This window comes from Microtus oregoni, unplaced genomic scaffold, assembly GCF_018167655.1.
Source record: "Microtus oregoni isolate MIOR12 unplaced genomic scaffold, Mior012 000011F_ref0000422, whole genome shotgun sequence".
Classification (NCBI taxonomy): domain Eukaryota; kingdom Metazoa; phylum Chordata; class Mammalia; order Rodentia; family Cricetidae; genus Microtus; species Microtus oregoni.
The window spans coordinates 30874999-30895110 of NW_024543070.1; the positions used below are offsets into that span (position 1 = coordinate 30874999).

At 37.7% G+C, this 20112-nt stretch overlaps 1 protein-coding gene across 1 annotated transcript in view; it reads right to left on the reverse strand.

Moving 5' to 3' along the window:
• LOC121453516 (putative Polycomb group protein ASXL3) overlaps positions 1-20112 on the reverse strand; it is a 143839-nt gene that overhangs the window by 102384 nt on the left and 21343 nt on the right. Inside the window, exons 2-3 of the mRNA XM_041660364.1 lie at positions 5863-5971; positions 3881-3989 (exon numbers count right to left, since the gene is read on the reverse strand). Of these exons, the coding sequence (XP_041516298.1) occupies positions 3881-3989; positions 5863-5971 (218 nt within the window). The remainder of the gene's footprint in view (positions 1-3880; positions 3990-5862; positions 5972-20112) is intronic.

The window sequence follows — 20112 nt, forward strand, 5'->3', positions numbered from 1 at the left end:
TTGCTGCTTAGTAGAGTTTTATCACTAAGATTTATTTTTAAGGTGAGTATATGTGTATGCATTTGTTCACGTTAGTATAGGCAAGAAGAGGGTGTCGCAGCCCCTGAAGCTGGGGTCACCAGCGCTGAGAAGTGAACTCTACAAGATCAGTAGGCATTCCTAAGCAGTGAGTCCTCTCTCCAGCGCCAGTTTGCTGTCAGCCAAGGCAAGGCATTTCTTTTTCCTATATATCTTTGTTCCCCTCTTTGATGGTGTAACAATTAATCTTTATTAATTTTAAATGACTTGGTTATGCCAGAGTGATTCTTTCAATTGTGCCAAAGGTATCTTACCAGTCACTGGTTATTATTCACATAGATCCTTCCCAGGCTCTACACCAAAGAAGCAATAGTGGGGGCTCCCTCAGGTCCACATGCACACATGTAGAAAACTTTCTCGGGAGGATAATGAGAACATTGACGGCTCACACTGGAAGGGCAAATTACCTCTACCGCTAGGCAAAAACTGCTCCCTACTGTTCCAGGCAGTGTATCAGAATAGTTAGAACCTGGCTTTTGGTGTCAGATACACATCTGGGTTTGGATACTATCTGAGAGGTCCCGAAGACTATTCTTTGTCATCAGATCAAGCAACAAAACCGATAAATCCCATCTGCATCCGAGGAATGCCGTGAATATCAAAGTATGTGCAATGCGGGCTGTTTGCAAAGGCTGGCACCATCAGCCTCAGTAGATTTTCACTCTCTAGGTTTTCCACGCTACACGGGGCACTTTTGTGGATAGGAAATATGCTTGTCCTGCAAGAAGCAATTATGGCTTGCAATAAGATACAAAGGTGGGTGAGCCAAGGAGTACTCAAGGAAATAAGCTATTTACTATTCTTTCAGTGATTTCCCCAAAGCAATTTCCCTAATGCAACTTCAAAGGAGAGGCCAGGAAATCTAATTTGGGTCACATTAGCTGGATATGTGCGGGTCTGAGTTATTCTGTGAAGTACCTAATCACATGTCAAATTAGGGGAGTCTGCTTATCCCTGCTTTGACTTAATTGCTGGTTGAGGTCTCCTCCCCTATTTCTGTCCCTGCCCAATCCTTGTCTCCCCCGGAAGTCAGGGTTGGTCATTAGCAAAATTTTTCCAATCTCAACATTTTCTCCAAACCATTACTCTGCTTCTTGATTGACAAACCTTGGTTCTCTCCCATTTAACCGGACTCTGAGATTTCGCCACGTGGCAGACTTTTGTCTTTGTCACATGTCTTGTACCCTTGGGCCTGGAAATCGAGTAAGTGACCCATGTAACCCTCACTGTTCCGCTGGACCATTCTTCCTCCCTGTTCCTTTCTTGCCCCCAGCACTGTATTCTGTGTCATCAAAGCATATGTGTCTTGTGTATCTTGTGTGACTCACTCTGGGCGCATGTAAAGGTTAATTTATTCACTGATCTGTCCAAGTCCAACCTGATAAACCCAAGTTTACTGGAACTAACTACAAGGAGGCAGATGACTCAAAAGGTAGTTAGAGCACAAAGTAAGCCCATTGCCAGCCACTCAGCTCTCTTTTTGTTCATTTTTTAGAGCTTAATATGCTTTTTAAAAATACACATCTTATTTTTCTATTCATTTTATATACTAACCATAGTTCCCCTTTCTTCCATTCCTCCCTCTCCCCCCTCACCTCTTATAGAGTGACTGCCAGACTCTTAAAGAGAAAAGAGACACCACTGGCCTTCCTCTCTGCTCTTACTGGCTTGGTAGGATTAGAGTCAGGGTTAGGGTTAGAGTTAGGATAGCGTGGACACTGCTTGTGGGTTATTACAGCTGTTCTACTTCAATGTATCCCTGCCCATGGACAGTTCAGGTAAAATAGGTATGCTAGGATCACCAACTCCTACTACTCTTATCTATATGCTCTGATTAACTCTTGAGTTACCCTCCATTTCTGGACAATTTTAGCTCTTACTCGGTATGCCTTATCCATACTATTTCTCTTATATTTTTTACTTTAATAGTTAAGGTTACTCTTAAACCCTATAACCAGGGTCTTTATCAGTTTTTATATCTTTGTTTTAATTTTAAAAAGCTTATCTTTCCTCTGTGTAGACCTATCCATCCCTCTGGCTTAAACACTATGGAAACTGTACATCTCTCCTCCATTCCTTCATTCCCATGTTGGACCACATGTGTCAAGACCTCAATGGCAGACAAATCTATCTGTGCATTTGTTCAGTGGTCCAGAACACAACTGTGAGAAATCTCAGTAGAACTGCTGTCTAGTACATTCAGCATTGATAAGCTTACGAATGTGGCCTTAACACTTTCAGATGCATTGGCAGAACTCGGCAAACATAGGAATTCTTCTCCTTAAGTCTCCGAGAGTACTTCCACCATCCAAACGTTGGCTGCTGAACTGACGTCCTTTACTTAGAAAAAGTGGCAGCAGGAAGGGCCAACGTCTTCAGGCCCCTTCCGCATCTCTGTACTCACCCACCTTGCTTCTACTCAGACAGCTTCAGGTCTCTACTGACTGTTTTCCATCCTATCTGTGCCCTTAGCTAAAATCAGTCTTTTAACTGCACAGATGTCCATCTTCCTCAACATTCTCCGGTGTTATTAAGCACATGGCAGTGTAACATTTCTCCCACTAGATCCATTTCTCCTTCACTAGAATTCTCCTACCAGTAAACAATGATTCTATTATATTTTTGTCCATTAAGCCAAAAAAAGTATCCATTATATCCCTCTTTTAAGGATTTTCCCACTTTCTTTTTCTCCACCTCAAAAATCCTTGAATCTTTGGCATTGTCTGTACTACTTTCTGATTTCTTTCTCACTCTCGTAACACCGTCACATGCAGGCTATGATCAACACTCTTGTGGCCCAGTCACATGTATGTTCTGCTCAACACGCTCATGGCCCAGTCACATGCAGGCTGTCATCAAAGTCCCCAGATCTGCTTCTGTCCTTGCAACGTGCATCAATGAAGCATAAATCCAAGAGAAATGGATTCTTCCCTTTCTTCTCCATGGTTCTCACCCCTCTTTCACATTCTTCCTCCCCATCTCTGCCCATCTCAAGACAAGGTTTCCAGCCCAGAGTGGCACCAAGCATCTTGTGTAGGTAAGGACGACAGTGTACCTGATCTTGTCTCAGTACAAAGCTAAGCAGGGTTAGTGGTTAGTGCTTATACGGGAAGAAGCATGGTCATTTTTGAATCTCTGCCTTCTAAGAAACATATTGTTCCATCTTCCCATACAGAAATCATGAACCATATCTCTTTATCTGCAATCCCATTCACCTGTTTCCCAAGTTTCCCCAATCTCCTGAAATTCAGGTTCCCACAAGACCAGTCTTTGATCTTTTCTTTGTGATTTGCCTTTAGTGACCTCAACCAATTCCATGTCTACAAATGATTCCAGTCAATGGAAAATCTCCAGGTGTCCATTTTCCACCCAATCTTGCCCTTGAATTTTGTTGATCATTTAACACATTTTAACACCTTGATTCAGCAAGGAATAGAGAAACTAGCCCTAACTTACGAGAAACAAAAATTAAACCCATCAGTCATAAGACACTGTAGATCTTAGTCCAGCCATAGAAATAAAGTAGAAACACCAACCAGGAACCCTCTCTCACTATGTGGGAGGAATATAAAGATCCTGATAATATCCAAGAAAGTTATTCAGGGAAATATCCCATTGAATAAAAAAGAAAAGTATTCTTCAGTGCTAAGATTTTTAAATCAAAAATGATAGATAATAAATCTTAAGCAACAAAAATGTTACAGAAAAAAATCATACCTATAATGGTGAAGAAAGCAAATAGTGAACACGGAAATGGAATAACTTTGAAGAGAGCAAGGCTGTGTTTGCTGGTGTCACTCACCCCTGTTCTCCGCTCCATGGGCGCTGGTTTCTGCCATCTCTGTGCCGTCCAGGTCTACGTCACAGACTAGATCCAATGCTCCATCCACTGGGCATGATGACTCTTCTTTCTGTATTATTTTGAAAACAAACAACAACAACAAAAGATTTATGGAGATGTATCAGCAACTGAATAATATTTTTAGAATCCTGATGTATTATCAGAGATAAATGATTCAGAAATGTAATACGGACTGACTTTTAATATAGAAGTTACTCTTTTGGATGGAAGATGTAAAAAAAAAAATTAAAGCCTTGAGAAAAGACCACCATTGTGGTTGATATCTGTGGACAGTTTCTAAAATCTATACACAGGGCTGGAAGGCTGGATGTCCCTCCCAGTGGTTAAGAGCACTGGCTCCTCTCCCAGAGGTCATGAGTTCAATTCCCAGCAAACACATGGTGTCTCACAACCATCTACAACTAACTATGAGATCAAACGACCTCTTCTGGTGGGCATACCTAAAGACAAAACACCCACATATCTAAAATACATAAATAAATTTTCAATAAAACCATTCATAAACCAAGTGGTCATGGTGCATGCCTTTAATCCCAACACTTGAGAGGAAGAGGCAGGCAGATCTCTATAATTTCAAGGCCAGCATGGTCTACAATAGCTAGTTTCAGGACAGGTTCCAAAGCTACAGAGAAACCCTGTCTCAGAAACAAACAAATAAACAATAAATAAATGAAATAACCTATACACAATTATTTCCTTCTGACATATACAGAGTGCATTCTTTTTTCAATTCTATGTTCCTTCCAATGTAAAGAAAGAACAAAGGACTGACAACTCAGATTTTTGACCAATAAATGAAACACCCACGACTATCAAAAACAAATGAAAAAAATACAAGTAATTTTAATGAACTTGTGCTATTTTCTACAACACACAACGTAATAAGAATAGAAAAAATTCCTACTTATGAAAGAATTTCTTTGTCAGGTATGAGTCCTGGCATTAAAACAAACTTATCAAAGGCAGTTGATGAACTTTAAAAACAATCCATCACTTACAATAATTTCTTTTTATCTTGGGCAATCTACTAAAACATATTGACTTCAATGATTCTATTCAGTAATAATTATTCTGGTAGAGCATATTCTCAGTTGCTTTAGCAAAAGCTCTTGTCCTGATGAACTTTCTATTTTAGATGCCACTTCCCATTCTCAAGAGCAATGAGGAATCCACCAAGTAATTAAGATTCTTTCATCCAAAACTTCCTCTAATATTTTATCTATAGCTCATATTTTTAATTTTTCTTTTATCTTCTTTTTCTTTTTTAAGACAGGGTTTCTTTGAATAGCCGTGGCTGTCCCAGAACTCACTCTGTAGGTCAGGCTCATCTTGAACTCACAGAAATCCACCGGCCTCTGTCTCCTGACTGCTGGGATTAAAGGAGTGCACTACCACTGCTGAACAAATTTTTATTTTCTATAGATATATTTTGCTTATATAACTATAAAATATATTTATTATTGCTTTAAAAAAATCAATTTCTTGAGCATTTTGCTACCCCATTGAATATCTGATTTAAACCAGTGCAATTTCATGCAGAAGGTAAGATTTTCTTCTTTTTATTGAAGCCACACAGGTGCAAAGTGTACCTAACCAACTGCAGTAGAGTCCCAAACTGGACGGCAACTGTGCTCACTAAAGCTCCCCGCTGAAGCTCTGTGCCACGCCTCCCTATAAATCTCAAAGAATCAAGAAGAAGTTGCAAGAAAGCCACAGCTAGTTTTCATTATCCCATGTTATGAAGCAAAACCATGGGTTTTACTTCAAGAAATCCATCACTGTTTATTCTCCACACATCTGTGCAGGAAATGAAAACCTTCATGTGTACAGAAGTCCTTCACAAAACTCTGTGTTTACCGTATGTAAAACTATGTGTGACCCACAGTAAGAATACACACAGTATGCAAAACCATGCAACTTACTTTGAGAGCATAGAGGCCTGACTTTCCAGGGATTTTGAAGAATGTTCCATCCCCTATTCGAGTGTTACTGTGAAGCATGGCATTCAGACAGGCTAAGGGAGAGGTTCCACTAGAAAGAGAAAAGTGTGCAAAACATGAGCCCAGTTGAGACACAACAGATTAAGCCAAACCATTCTGCGAGTCTGAGAAGAAAACAAAAAACAAAACCCACCTCCTTACATGCCTTTTAAAATACATCGCCATCCTTGAAAACATCTACATTACAATAAAGGGCCAGTTCAGCCTCCCTGAAGTTAATCAGATTCATCTGTTTTACAGGCTTCAAGCAAAAAGTCTCCCAAACTCAAATTATGCTTTTATTCACAAAGCGACCAACACTGTACTTTAAGGAAACCAAAACTCAAACTTTTATGTGGTGTTATTTTGTAAGATAACACGATGAAGCCTCAGTTTTAAAATATTACAGACAACTGGTGGTTGCACTTGAATGATCAAAAAAAAAAAAAAAAAAGTTCCAGGCCTGCTCTATCTCATAGGTTGAAAACAACAAAAGAATAATAAGAAACCAAGGGAGAACTGATTTGAAATTATAAGTATTTAGGCTGCTCCTGGTGTTGAATCGCTCACACAGCCGATCAAGGACTTCCATCTATGTTCATATCTCTGCTATGGCTTCTACATTGTCAGCCTTTCCTTGAATATGTGAAAAGAAAATGTGAGTGGGAGCATTCTTCCCAGATAACAATTACATTTGTAGTAAAGATGTAATGAAGTAAAATGTTAAAGCAGTGTTTTTAAAAAAGCAAACTACATTTAATTAAAGGGAAAATATGAGAGCACACATGTACAAACATTTGTGGGTTACATGCAGACCCTTACAAAGTTGATAATAAAAAGTATACTGTGTGTATATTGCAGTTTGTTAGCAGATTAATAGTTATGCAAGCTAGAATATAAATATTGCTTGAGTTAATTTTGTTTCCATGTGCATTTATTTTCTACTATTCCAAAAAAAAATCAGTATTTGGTCAAATCAGTGTTTATTAGAAGCCCCGCCCTACTCCACCAACCCCTGAAGAGTTACAAGGGTTTAACCCCAAATATTTTTAAACAAAGAAGCCTTTAAGATAGGAAACTTTCAAATTTTGAATTTTAGGTAAAACTACATGTTTATGGTACTAATGTTTCTAAAAGCGAAGGCTATCAAATCTCTTATTTACTATGGAAGCTTTCTCATGAATTGAAACAGACAAAATTGTGGAACTGCAGAAATATACTATCACAAGTCAGCAAGGATATGCACTGTGGTCCTGAAGGTTTGGGAGCATTGTAATTATGTGAGTATTCTTTATTATTTTAGGAAGCAGCGTGTCTGTGCCAACATATAAATATAATTCCATTGGGTTTGACAGGAAACAAGAGTTCTAATATAAATTTGGTCAGAGAACAATGTAGCTGTAACATTGTGACTCACGTGGGAACAATGCTATGGCCTGATGCAACATCTTTCCTCATGGAGATCCTACAAGCAGCTCACTGGCCTCATTTCATTATTTTGCCTCGTGAAAAATGTTTGCTCATATGTAAGTGGGCCCAGCCATAGCTATAAAGAAAAACAGATTCATCTCCCCAGAACTATCTCTCTACAAATGAATTTCAGATAAATAATGCAACACATGTTATACCGAACACTGCAAAAATATGTAATTTTTATAGTCTACTCTCCAGACAAAAGCACAGAAAATTTGAAGCTGGGAATGACTGTGCCAGATTTGGAGAGTTTTAAATTAGGAAAACTGTCAGAAATGCAGACTTTCTGCAGGGATCTGACAAGATGTTAATGTGACAAATCACATAGAATCAAACCCATAAAAATTACACAATGTGGATCTTTAAAACCATAGCTTACTAAACTGTCCCCCTTACATGAAATCTTACAATACTGTTTCTGTCTTTCATACTACATCTCTAAATTATATATTTCCAAGTATGTAGATTTAGAATGTTTACGAGAAATGTATATTTAAAGGGAAGAAAGAATACAGAATAAATAAATACAACACCACTCTAGTTTACATTTTCCAAGGTACACATGATACTAAATGACTGCTGCAGTTTGATTATGGCTAATGTCAGCATAGACATTAAGGACTTCATCTCCTACAAGTGATAAGCTCTAATGAACACAAGTACATTATTAAGTTATACTGTTTATTAACTTAATAAGCTCAAGATTTACCATGGAAAATCTTAAAATAGATAATTTACAATTGTAAGATAATATAGCTCTAAATGTCTAAACAACTAAGTTAATTTCTCCAAATATTTCCCAAAAAGAAGCATATAAAATTGTTTTGATTAAAAATAACATTATATTCATATTTTTGAAAAAAATATTCTTGCAGGTCAAATCACTCTGATTAGCCACCAAGATTTAAGGCATTAGTTGCATTTCTATACAAAAAATATTATTTTGGTCTATCTCATTTAAAAATCAATAAAATGTTTTCCTCTAAAGATACCAATGCTTCTTAAAAGGTGCCGATCAATCCAATGTAATATACACAATATGAAAATACACCTTAAAAATGGTCTAACCTTCATCTTTACTTGGGGCTATTAAATCTTGATTCCATAGTCTAGATAATGCAACCTTCTTTTCTTGAAAACCAAGTGTGGGATCTCACTTAACTGCTCTACAAAAAGTATAAATTAAATCCTTCTTTGTGCAATTTTATCATATTATATTTATAAAACACAAGACATTGTGCACACATCTGTGGCTAAGAAGGAGGGTGATGCAAACGCACTTTCCACATCTGCATTCTCAGACATGTAAAGCTGATACAAAGATTAGTCCTGTCCACTATAACTGGATGCACAAGCTCTGAATGGGAGCATGCATTGTGGGTAGAACCATAAAAACATCAATGTCTTTTTTTTTTTTTTTTTTTTTTTTTTTGGTTTTTCGAGACAGGGTTTCTCTGTGGCTGTGGAGCCTGTCCTGGAACTAGCTCTGTAGACCAGCCTGGTCTCGAACTCACAGAGATTCGCCTGCCTCTGCCTCCCGAGTGCTGGGATTAAAGGCGTGCGCCACCATCACCCGGCCTGTCTTTTTTTTTTTTTTTTTTAACATCAATGTCTTAACAAAGCATCTCAGTAATTTCAAGAGCTACTTACTTTCTAACAGGATGGGTTGGAGGAACGGTGACATCCATTCATAAAAGGGAAACAAAGGACAAAGAAGAAAACAAAGTTAGTTTTCTCATGTAAAGAACGACTTATTTCACCATGTCAACAAACAAGGCAATGTTCAAGAATGGGACTAAAATCTTGGATTTGACTCCTGTGGGAGGTTGGGAAGGAAAGGGGGACATTAGGCTATAGGGTGATTGTGACTCCTCTAACTCTAGATGTGGCCATTTGTTAACAATGTGTATGTATTTCCATATGGAAAATACAAGAATAAATAAATGTGCAGGGTGTTGCCCCATTCCTTTTCTTTACAGGCCCTGTTTCTGTGCCGTTTCATATACACTTGCCAGAGTAGACCTATTCTATGTGGTTACTTTCCCCCTGAACTCTAGGATTGTGGAACCCTTCTGGTTTGTTTCATTTCCCACAACTCCTGAGGAAGAACAGGGGTGGAATTTGGAGTCAGGGAGCAGGCATAATTTAAACTGTCTAGACATCAAAGGACCCCCAGAGACACTTTGCAGAGCCCCGGTGCTACATGAAATACAGAAAAATCATTTCTTTCTATCATCAAATTGCTGATGGAACACATAAAATTTACTAACAGGGAAGGCTGAGTGCAAAGAATGGGCAGCTTGTCTTCTTAAGTAATGTGAAAACTAGGAAAGAAGCTGGGAAATGTGATTGAAAGAACATTCGCCGACCTGACAGAGACTATCTCAATCACAGGTGCCTATTCCCTCACATTTAAAAATAGTCTTTCAGAAGAATATTCAAGTCACATAGATCTTAAACTACTTTAATTTCGTCAATGTGGTTTTTGATAAACTGTTAGAGCCTGTTTCTGGTAAATGTTTTTAAAATCTCATTTTCAAATATATGAATATGAAAAATTAATGCTATGCGACCTAAGTCTAAAACTCCACAGTTCAATAAGCAATTATGAGAAACCCTTATTAGAAAGTATGCTAAGTACTATTAATATAAATAATTATATGCTCACTCTCCTTTTGGAAAGGAATTAATAATAGCTTCTTGCAAATATTTCCACTGTAAGCTTTAAAAAATATACTCATTTTATAAAGAACATTTTAAAGAATAATTTATGCTAGATCTGTTGCTAGAAGTGAGAGTTTAAATGCAGACAGAAGATTCTTCTGCTAATTTTATGAAAACTGAACTGTTTATACTCAGAAAGTGTACACTTAACTCTATGTTGCATTTTACAAATTATGTTCTTGAAATATTAAAGAATGAATAATGTATCCTAGGTTACTTGGCTATTTGTATATTTTCTAGGCAGAGGCCTGCCAATGGAGAAGGATTAGCCACATTACTGGTGAATGTAGTGCCTGCTAGGCACACTGAGTAACAGAGTCCATGGTGACTGATAAGTCCATAACTTAGATGATTGAAAACACCCTGGAAAATCAAGATCACACTAACTTGCTGCTGGGAAAGATTACTGGCAGTAGCAACTGAAATCTTTTCAAAACTGGATCCCTGTGAATACATTATGTGAATAAGCTATGCATGTAAAATATCTAGGAAATGACAGACGAATAATCCCAGCACAGACTGCGCATTTCACAGAACTGCAATAACTCTGACATTTTCTTTTTGAGAACATCATCATGATTTGTGGAAGAAACTCTCTAGAGAGTTCAATAAAATCTGAGAGGTGGGTAATAACAAGATTGGAATTTAGAAAAATATAAAATAAATAGGAACCAACTGCCTCAATAAGAGATGGCTCAAAGAAAGACATTTTATAAATTTATATGTGAACATATCTACATCGTACTTTTCAGTGCTAGATATCAAGCCCAGAGATCTGTATGTTAGGCAATATTCCACCACTGAGTTACATCCCCAGCCCTACCATGCCTTTTAGGATTCAGTCTACATCTAAGGGAAAGTTAGAAATATAGTCTGAATGCTCTGTTACCAAGTAGAGCCACCAAGGCAAGGGACAGTTTGCAAGAAACATGATTGTTATTTCAACTTCATGCGTAAATTTCAAGAAAAGATTTCAGATTTAAAAACTTTAACACATATCTCTGTCTGCCCAGACTTACATGGACATTCTTAGAATATTTGGTATCCTTAGATATTTGAGACTAGAACTTTATTTTATAAAGACTACCAAGTCGCTGCACGATGGACTGCAGAAATCCATATAGACACTTACTATATTGATAGTTCATCTTGGAAAGTAAAACTTCTATGGAAGGACAAGAGTTTACTTATTGTTTTAACTTAGTATCTATGTGACAGCACATTATCTTCTAAATCTATTCTAAGTATAAAAAAGATAAAATCTATATTATAGAAATTTTCAAAGACTGTCAAACAGAAAAGATTGTCCCTGTACGTTACAGATACCCTGAAGGCTATATGCCACCTGTGCCAATTGATTCTGGCAACTGTTCCATACAACTATGCATGCCATGCACTGTCGTGGCGCTTGGACTAGTAAGGAAGGCAGTAGGATGCATGGAAGGCTCTGGACTTATGAGATAGTCAGTCTAAGTAGAACTGAGACTGGACTTTTTATTAAATGTATCACATTTAATTGGTCCATCCTGATCTTGATTCTTCAAATACAAAACTTGATGAGCAGAAATTACTATCTCATATACGACTACGCTGAGACTGAGCTAAAGCACAGAGAGAATTGAAGACTATGTTTGGCACATTGCAGGGGTTCAAGGACTGTCTAAGCTATGAATACGAGTCCTATCATTACTACTCAAAGTAAGCAAGAGCTCGGTGTTCAAATACTGTCATCTGGGAAGAAATTGGCATTTCAAAGTTCATTGGAAAACTTGGCAGGGTGCAATTTTATTTAACTTCTAATTTTATTTTTATCTCATAGTAAAAATTAAGAGAACACATGCACATGGGAAGACGTGGAGAATAGCCTATTTTATGTGATTTAGAAAGTAAGTGAGGAGAAAGAAAGCAATGGCTCTCTATTATTCTGGCTATCTTTTATTCAGAGAATCTATGGCATGTCTAGGCTTTTGCAGTCTCCATATTCCTTACAGCCACCACAGAGTGTCATCATCATTCTCATATCTATAGCTGTCTATGAGGTCCACAGATTAAAAAAAAAAACAACCCATAACAACCAAATACTAGGCCAAATTCTAATTTCATTCCCAAGCCCATGCTCTCTGCACCATCTGACACTCATGGCACCGAACTGCCCCTTCCCCTGAATACTAGACAGAGGGAGGAAAGACACAAACAAAAGCCAGATGCTGTAGATGTGAAGGTAGCTGAGCCCATATTCACCTAACACTGCAGATGATGACCACTTCCTGAGGGTGGATTTCAGATGTAATAAAGACCTGGACTGTAGAAGGTAATGGTTGATTTTCTTCAGGTAGTGCTGCTAATCATGAAAATTAAGAGAGAAAGAACTTCCAGAAAACAGAGCAGAGAATTCAGGCCCATAATTGAGACGCCTCTGTAGAACTAGATCATTACAGGAAAAAAATTCTATTCATTGAACAAACATTTACACAAACCCTATATAAGTCAAGCTAATCCTCAAATAAATTTGCACTCTGCCAGTCCTTTGCACATAATAGAAATGTATGCTGAGCTGAGATGAATTTCCTGAGTGCATATAAAAGGACAAGGGACTGAAGAGAAAGGCTGCCTTGAGGCATGTTTCAAAGCAGAGGAAAATCATTTGGAATTTAAATACTGTCTTTAGTATAGTCCAAGGGGATGAATGCCATCAATTACATGCAGCAACAGCTAAGCCATGGACACTTTGTATCATTCCCACCCACGAAAGGTCAAAGGACATATTTCCAAAAATTGGTCCTCCAAAAGTAAAATATTGAATTTCATATACCAACGAGCAGGCATTAAAAGCAGCATGGTAGATTAGTGCCATACTGAACTGTAAGCACATGTTGGCTCCACCCAGAGGTGACCATCCTCCAACGCCATGTAAGAGATGTTACAATAGCAGCAGTACCAAGTTCACTCTTGGGATGTTATACAAAAAGATGCTTTAGAGAACACAACACTCTTCATGTTCCTTCCTCCACACTCACCAAATATAACAACAATACATATTAAAATTAAAAAAAAATACATTTTAACTTTCTTTCATATCCATATTCTAAAGGAATTTCTCAAAAACACATCTCTGAGAGCTGTGTCCTATTGTGTTATGCCAGAAGTTTCCACTGAACAATCCCATCTATATTTACACGATTGGAATCACTAGGAAAAGCTCTAAGACATAATCATGCCCAGAGACATTTTAATTTGTTGCCCAAATGATAATTTTATTTTATTTTTTTTTTTTTTGATTTTTCGAGACAGGGTTTCTCCGTAGCTTTTGGTTCCTGTCCTGGAACTAGCTCTTGTAGACCAGGCTGGCCTCGAACTCACAGAGATCCGCCTGCCTCTGCCTCCCGAGTGCTGGGATTAAAGGCGTGCGCCACCACCGCCCGGCTGATAATTTTATTTTTAAATATATAAGACATCTACCTTTAAAACCTTTTTATTCTTCTTTTTTTTTTTCTTTTAGTTTTTGTGTATGAGTGTTTTGCTTGCAAGTATGTATATGCACATGTGTTTCTGGTGCCTCCACAGGCCAGAGAAGGATGGCAGTTCTATTAGAACTAGTGTTTAGGAGAGCTGTGAACCTCTCTATCAGTTCTGGGAACCAAACTTGGGTCCTCTGTAAGGGCACCAAGTATTCTTAACCACTGAGCAGTCTCCCCATTCCTTAAACATCTGTTTTGTCACATAAACATTGTATAATGCAATGGTTTCTTCCTTATACAGATTTTAAAACTCAAAATACAAAGTCAAGAACTTTAGGTAGCAACGGAAAAAAAAATGTTCCTATGTAAAATTGAGAATGGTGTGTTTTCAAAACTGCATGAGCAGGGAACACACTGGACAAAGAAAATCCCTTTCTCTTGTTCACTGGTGACTCCTCCTCACCACTTCTAACTAAAGTACCTTAGATTATTCCATTTCTTTTCCTGGACAAACCCCACGAAAGCTCATCTTAGATTTACATTTTCTACCTTCAAGCATTCTAATTCACTCTATCCCTTACTCACAAGAGGAATATTCCATTGTCTCTAACTGTCCTCCCTGACTTCAGTATCTCCTGTTTCAATTTTCTCTCCATACTTGGCCAAGAAATTTTGCTTCTTTAAAATGAACGTACAGATTCTCCTTGAGCTACACAATCAGGGACTGTTTTTGTTAACTAATGACTTTCCCTTCGCTACCAAACAAAGTGCATGGGCAATCGAGTCTCAGAGAATGCACTCGGCACCTATCTCAGCTTCACATGCTTGCTCCAACTCTCAGACTATGCTCAGGAAGCCGGCACCTTATGCACTCTCAGAGCTCTGCCTTGGCCTGCGGGAAACCGTGGGGCTGGAATTGTCACTCTCACCAAAAATGCTCCATTTTTGCATTCAAAATACAAGTTCTAAAAGAGATTTTGACAACTATTCACATGGAGACAACTGTGGCTTCCAGGAGATCCCCCCTCCTCTGGGATGTCTCAACACTTCATCTCTTCCTACGGCTTGGCTTCAAAAGCAGTTTATACAGCTTATCTTCCCACCCTGACCACTTCCAGCTAGTATGAAAACTCCATGGGAAAAAAAAATGCCAATTTATCTTTATACTGTCTGACCAGAAACCTCAACATATTCTGAAGGTGTTTATTACTCTATTGTTGCAATCACAGAAAGTAAGGCACATAAACCCTGAATGGATTTCACCAATATTCCTTTTTTAAATAACTACCATTAGGTTGGCCAGCTTTCTACGCACCAAGCAGTCTAGGGTGGACATGAGATGCTTGCAGCCCTTCCTTTTGGGCTCTCTCCTCCTTATTAATGATGCGATTCCAATATAACGAATGGTGAAACAGTCTCCTTGTTAATGTGACTCCAATAAAACAATCAATGAAGTAGTTCTGGTTCCCCACCAGGAATAACAGCTAGCTGAAAATATCTCTGTCGTCATAGTGTCTGCAAGTTTTGCATACTTTTTGGAACATGCATACACAAATACAGAGGCAATGCATGTAATTTTCAGTTGGAATATTAGTTGTAAAATCATAAAAATAAATAGCTCATATATAACTTGTCTTCACAAAAACAGAACCGACTGAGAATAAAGCTAGCCAGAGTAAAGTGGAGCCAATCATGGAGAAGAAGGAAGAAAGCAAAATCCCTGCAACACCTTGTCAAGTACTAAAGATAAACCATGGCATGTTTCAGTTTAATAAAGCAAAAATTCCCTGCTGACCTTCTTCCCTGACTGACCAAAATCCTGTGACAGAATTGCTAAATTCATCCAAGCTATGACCTCCTCCTCATTGGTCACATAGTGAGCTTAGATTGTTTTAATTATTATATTTACTTACTTATTCATTTTGTGTATGTATATGTGTGTGAATGTGTGTCATTAAGCATGTGGAACTTACAGGTTAACTGGTAATAGTGGGTTTTCTCTTTCTACCACATGAGTCATGGAAACTGAACTCAGGTAATCAGGTTTGGCTGCAAGTGCCTTTACCCACTGAGCCATCTCAATAGGCCAACACAGGGGAGTGTTTTATGGCTCCCCTAACACATTTATAGCTAAGGTTTTAAGTTAATTTGTAATCATTACACTACTGGCTTTTCAACGTGTATCCCAGTTGGGTACCTGTCTGCATGTTTCTCTCATGTCAATGCTCTAATGGCTTTACCTGTCCATCATGGTCTTCCCCACCCACTACATACAAGCATTGTAGCTCACCCTGACTGACAGTGTTAGCTTCTAGCTACACTGACACTACATTGTCGCTGCTGGCATTCTGGCTCTCTTAACCATTCTCTATGGTCCCCCCACAGGCCCTGTTAACCTTGAGTTTCAGGAAGCATTCAGGCATTGTTGATAAGCTACCATTTCATAATTCACAGAGAAGAATATAACTGGAAGCCTGGCAATCCCAAGAATTGGGTGAGCTTATCCAGACATGGGAATTGTGAAATATTCTTCTGAGAATGTAAGCCAATATAACCCAATCAGGAAAACCATTTAAATAGCTAGTGAAAAGAAACGGCATGTTCTGTAGAGCAACAATTCTATGTTTGGGTATAAAATCATAATTTTACTGAGAGATACTAGCTGTGGAAAAATTATAAATGATTGACATAATTACTAAGATATAGCTATGAATACAGATAAATATTTGTGTAGGTAATCACAGCAAAATATGGGATCTAAAGTACAATAATATTAAGTTGATTGTTGATATTGGTTGCTTCTGAAGAGAAAGAGGAGTTCAAAGAGATCTCAACTTTTTTCTATTGGAATTTCTTTAAAATAAATCAGAGATAAATATGACAGCATGTCTCCAGGTTAATTACAAGTCAGATTTTTTTTCTTTAGTATATAAGAATTCTACTTATTTTCATTTTTTTCAAACTTGAAAAAAGACTTACTGTTATTACTAGTTATTTACACTTCTGTGACTAGTTCTGTCACATTTTCTCTCTGGATTTTATTTTTAATAATTATTTTATACAAGTAAATAAGTATTACCAAGGGAATTGTAAAGAAACTTTATTATAAATGGTTTAAAATGTCCTCCAAACTTCTCCCCTCACCATCAACGGCCTCATCTGTGTATTGAAATCCATACATTCATTACTAAGAACCAGACAAATTTTTTAGTTATTTCATAACATTGACTTTTCTCTTTTCTGTGACTGAGACATTTTCCAGTTAGAAATTTTTCTTTATTTTTGGCTTTTAATAAGTGATAAAATCTTAGATCGTTTTTAAAAAATCTTCTCACCTAGACACACTGTGTAACAATTTAATTGTTTACTATAGAACACTTAAACAGTGAAGTAATAACATTCAGTTTACATTCCATCCTAGCTGCTCATACAGCGAAGTCAGAGAGTCTTTTATATATTAATTATTCTTAGTATTGTTATCTTTCAGAAACAAATTTCAAAAGTTGAGATTTTAGTTTGAAGGATCCCTTAAAAATGTTGAAAGGTACCTGCTAACAAAAGTACCTAGTTAGTGATGGATAGTATGAATCTTTAATCAAGGCTGGGAGTAAAGGGGTTGCTCCAAATCGAGGGAAAACAATAAAGGAGAAACAAACACACAAACAAACACACACACACAAATACTCTGTCTGTATGTTACTTATGTGTATGTTTTCAAGGCTAACCCGACAGTGTCTTCTTTCCTAGGGACGACTATTTCTCCTACTCTTAGCCTCTGTTGTTGCTTATAGGGTTGAGGTGTCCTAGGCTTTCCCTCCATTCACAAGAGCATGTCTGTTGCTGTCCTTTCTCAGTTCCTGTTTAGACTGTTGCACTGCTGAGATTATATGGGTCGTATAGCTTCTACATTTCCAAGAGACACAACCTCACAGTTAACTCCCTGTTACTCTGGCTCTTATAATGTTCCACCCCTCTTCTGCAATATTCCCTAAGGCTCAGTTCAGTCGTTATTTTGTAGATGTAACTTGGGGCCTGAGCTCTGCAACTCTGCATTTTGAGAGTTTCTCTGGAACACATACTTTGGTGGTAACCATGATCTCTCTAGTTGGACGTAAGACTCATTCAACATGAAGAAAATCAGAACAGAAAACTTAGACAACTATCAAGGGCTAGCAAAGACATGGTATAATCATTTGCTTTTTTTTTTTCAAGACAGAATTTGTCTGTGTAGCCCTGGCTGTTCTGGACTTGCTTTATATATCAGGGTGGTCTTGAAGGCAGAGATTCACTTGCCTCTGCTTCCCGAGTGCTGGGATTACAGGCTTGTGCCACGTCATCCAGTTAACATGGTATGCTCTTTTAAAATCATAGCAAACAGATTATTCTTCCTGCAGTTTGCCTGCAAGGATTTTCAACATCTGTTAGCATAAGGAGAGATTTCAACTCAGGTAAACCTAAAAGAACATAGACCAATGGGATCCCATACTACTGGCATGCAGTAGAGATGGTAAGAACTTCACCAGTACAGCCATGGTAGAGATGAGTTAGGGCAGGGATGTGAAGGATGAAGGACAGCTCAAGACTCAGAGAGAGCATATGGTATAGTGCTTACCTAGCAAGGGGGAGGCCCTGGGTTTTATCACCTACAAAAAGTAAGTGAATAGGAGGGCAATTGATTTTTTGGAATTGATCTTGTATCCTGCCACGCTACTAAAGGTGTTTATCAGTTGTAGGAGTTCTTTGCTGGAGTTTTTGGGGTCGCTTATGTACACTATCATATCATCTGCAAATAATGAAAGTTTAACTTCTTCCTTTCCAATTTGAATCCCTTTGATCCCCTTATGTTGTCTTATTGCTATTGCTAGAACTTTAAGCACTACATTGAAGAGGTATAGAGAGTGGAAAGCCTTGTCGTGTTCCTGATTTTAGTGGGATGGCTTTGAGTTTCTCTCCATTTAATTTGATGTTAGCTGTCGGCTTGCTATAAATAGCTTTTATTATAGTTAGGTATGACCTCTGTATCCCTAATCTCTCTAAGACCTTTATCATAAAGGGATGTTGAATTTTGTCAAATGCTTTTTCAGCATCTAATGAAAAAAAAGTAAGTGAAAAGGGCATTGACTAGGGATGTCAGATCATTGTTGGGGGTGGGATTTATGATTGCTTCAGGGAGATAAACTGCAGCTTAATTAATTAAGTTGGACAACACAGAAGAGGAAGGGTTGGATGCAATAGGAAATTCACTTCTGAACTTTGAAGCTACACAAAACGCATATTATCACATCGGAGTTGATGCTGGGATTGGAGAACACTTAGGACCATCAACATCCAGAAGACATTTAGGGTGGAGACACCTAAGCCATGTCCGACAGAGGAAAAACAGAGAAAATTATTTTCTTGAGTTAATTCTATTCCCAACTTTAAAAAAAATCTTAAAAATATTCCTGGCATCAAAGAAATAGGAAAATATTATAAAGATTCCATTATATTATTAGATACACCCTAATCTAAGCACATGATCACTTTAGAAGCCGGAATAACTCTCAATTTGCCAGTACAAATAACCTATGAATAGGAAGTAACCTAGAAGATCTTGCCAGAAAGATCTTAATATAATTTTCCCTTTGAAAAAATATAAGAACATAAGTAAATATTTGCCAGTGGAGGAAAGAGAAAAAGCACTCCAGATCACAACTCCTCCAATATTTACAACTTTGCATTTTATAAACTTTCTTCTAGCCTACTTCTAGCTCCTCTTTTAAAGTTAAAATTCACCTAAGTACCATGCAAGAATATTTCATGTTTACAACACACTCTTTCTGATGCTGTTATAAAAATCACCATAAATAAAATATTAAAATGTTGATTGTTTAAATACTCTAGCTCCTTGCTCTATACAGGGGTCTTAACACTTCTGTAAAGTAGAATTTTAGGGGAATTTTATAAATGCCAATTTTCGGGGCTCTATACCTACTAATCAATGACAAGAACAAAATATCATGGAGGTCCAAGCATTGACGTTTTCTATTACCTTTCTAAGCGACCTTGCTGGCAGTCAAGTATCCCACTGATGCCATCTGTGGACATCTAAATTTATGCACAATTGAAATCAGTGATAATAGGAATCTCTCAATCATTATTTTTGATTATAACTAATCATACAATCTTAGTGTATGTTTGTAGAGATGGAATAATTAACTCATAGGACATGGGTTAATGAAGACCTCTGTGAAAAATACCAAGGGGATTTGGAAAGAGTTGCTTTGGTTCACACCTTCAAGAGTATCAAATGACTGGGTAGAAATATCACGTGGAGATAAATCAAATGCATGGGTTGATGAATTAATTAGACAAACACAGAAACAGCGAAGTCACCAAGGACAGGTTTATCTTATTTGTATTACTGTTAGTAAGACCAAATGCTGACTCGCACGCCTCTTTACTCCTTTGTTTTAGCCACTAGCACACCTCTGTGCATGTGCCTCGATCATGAAGCTCCAAGGCCTTTACGGTTTTCCTTAGTATTTGAATAATGTCT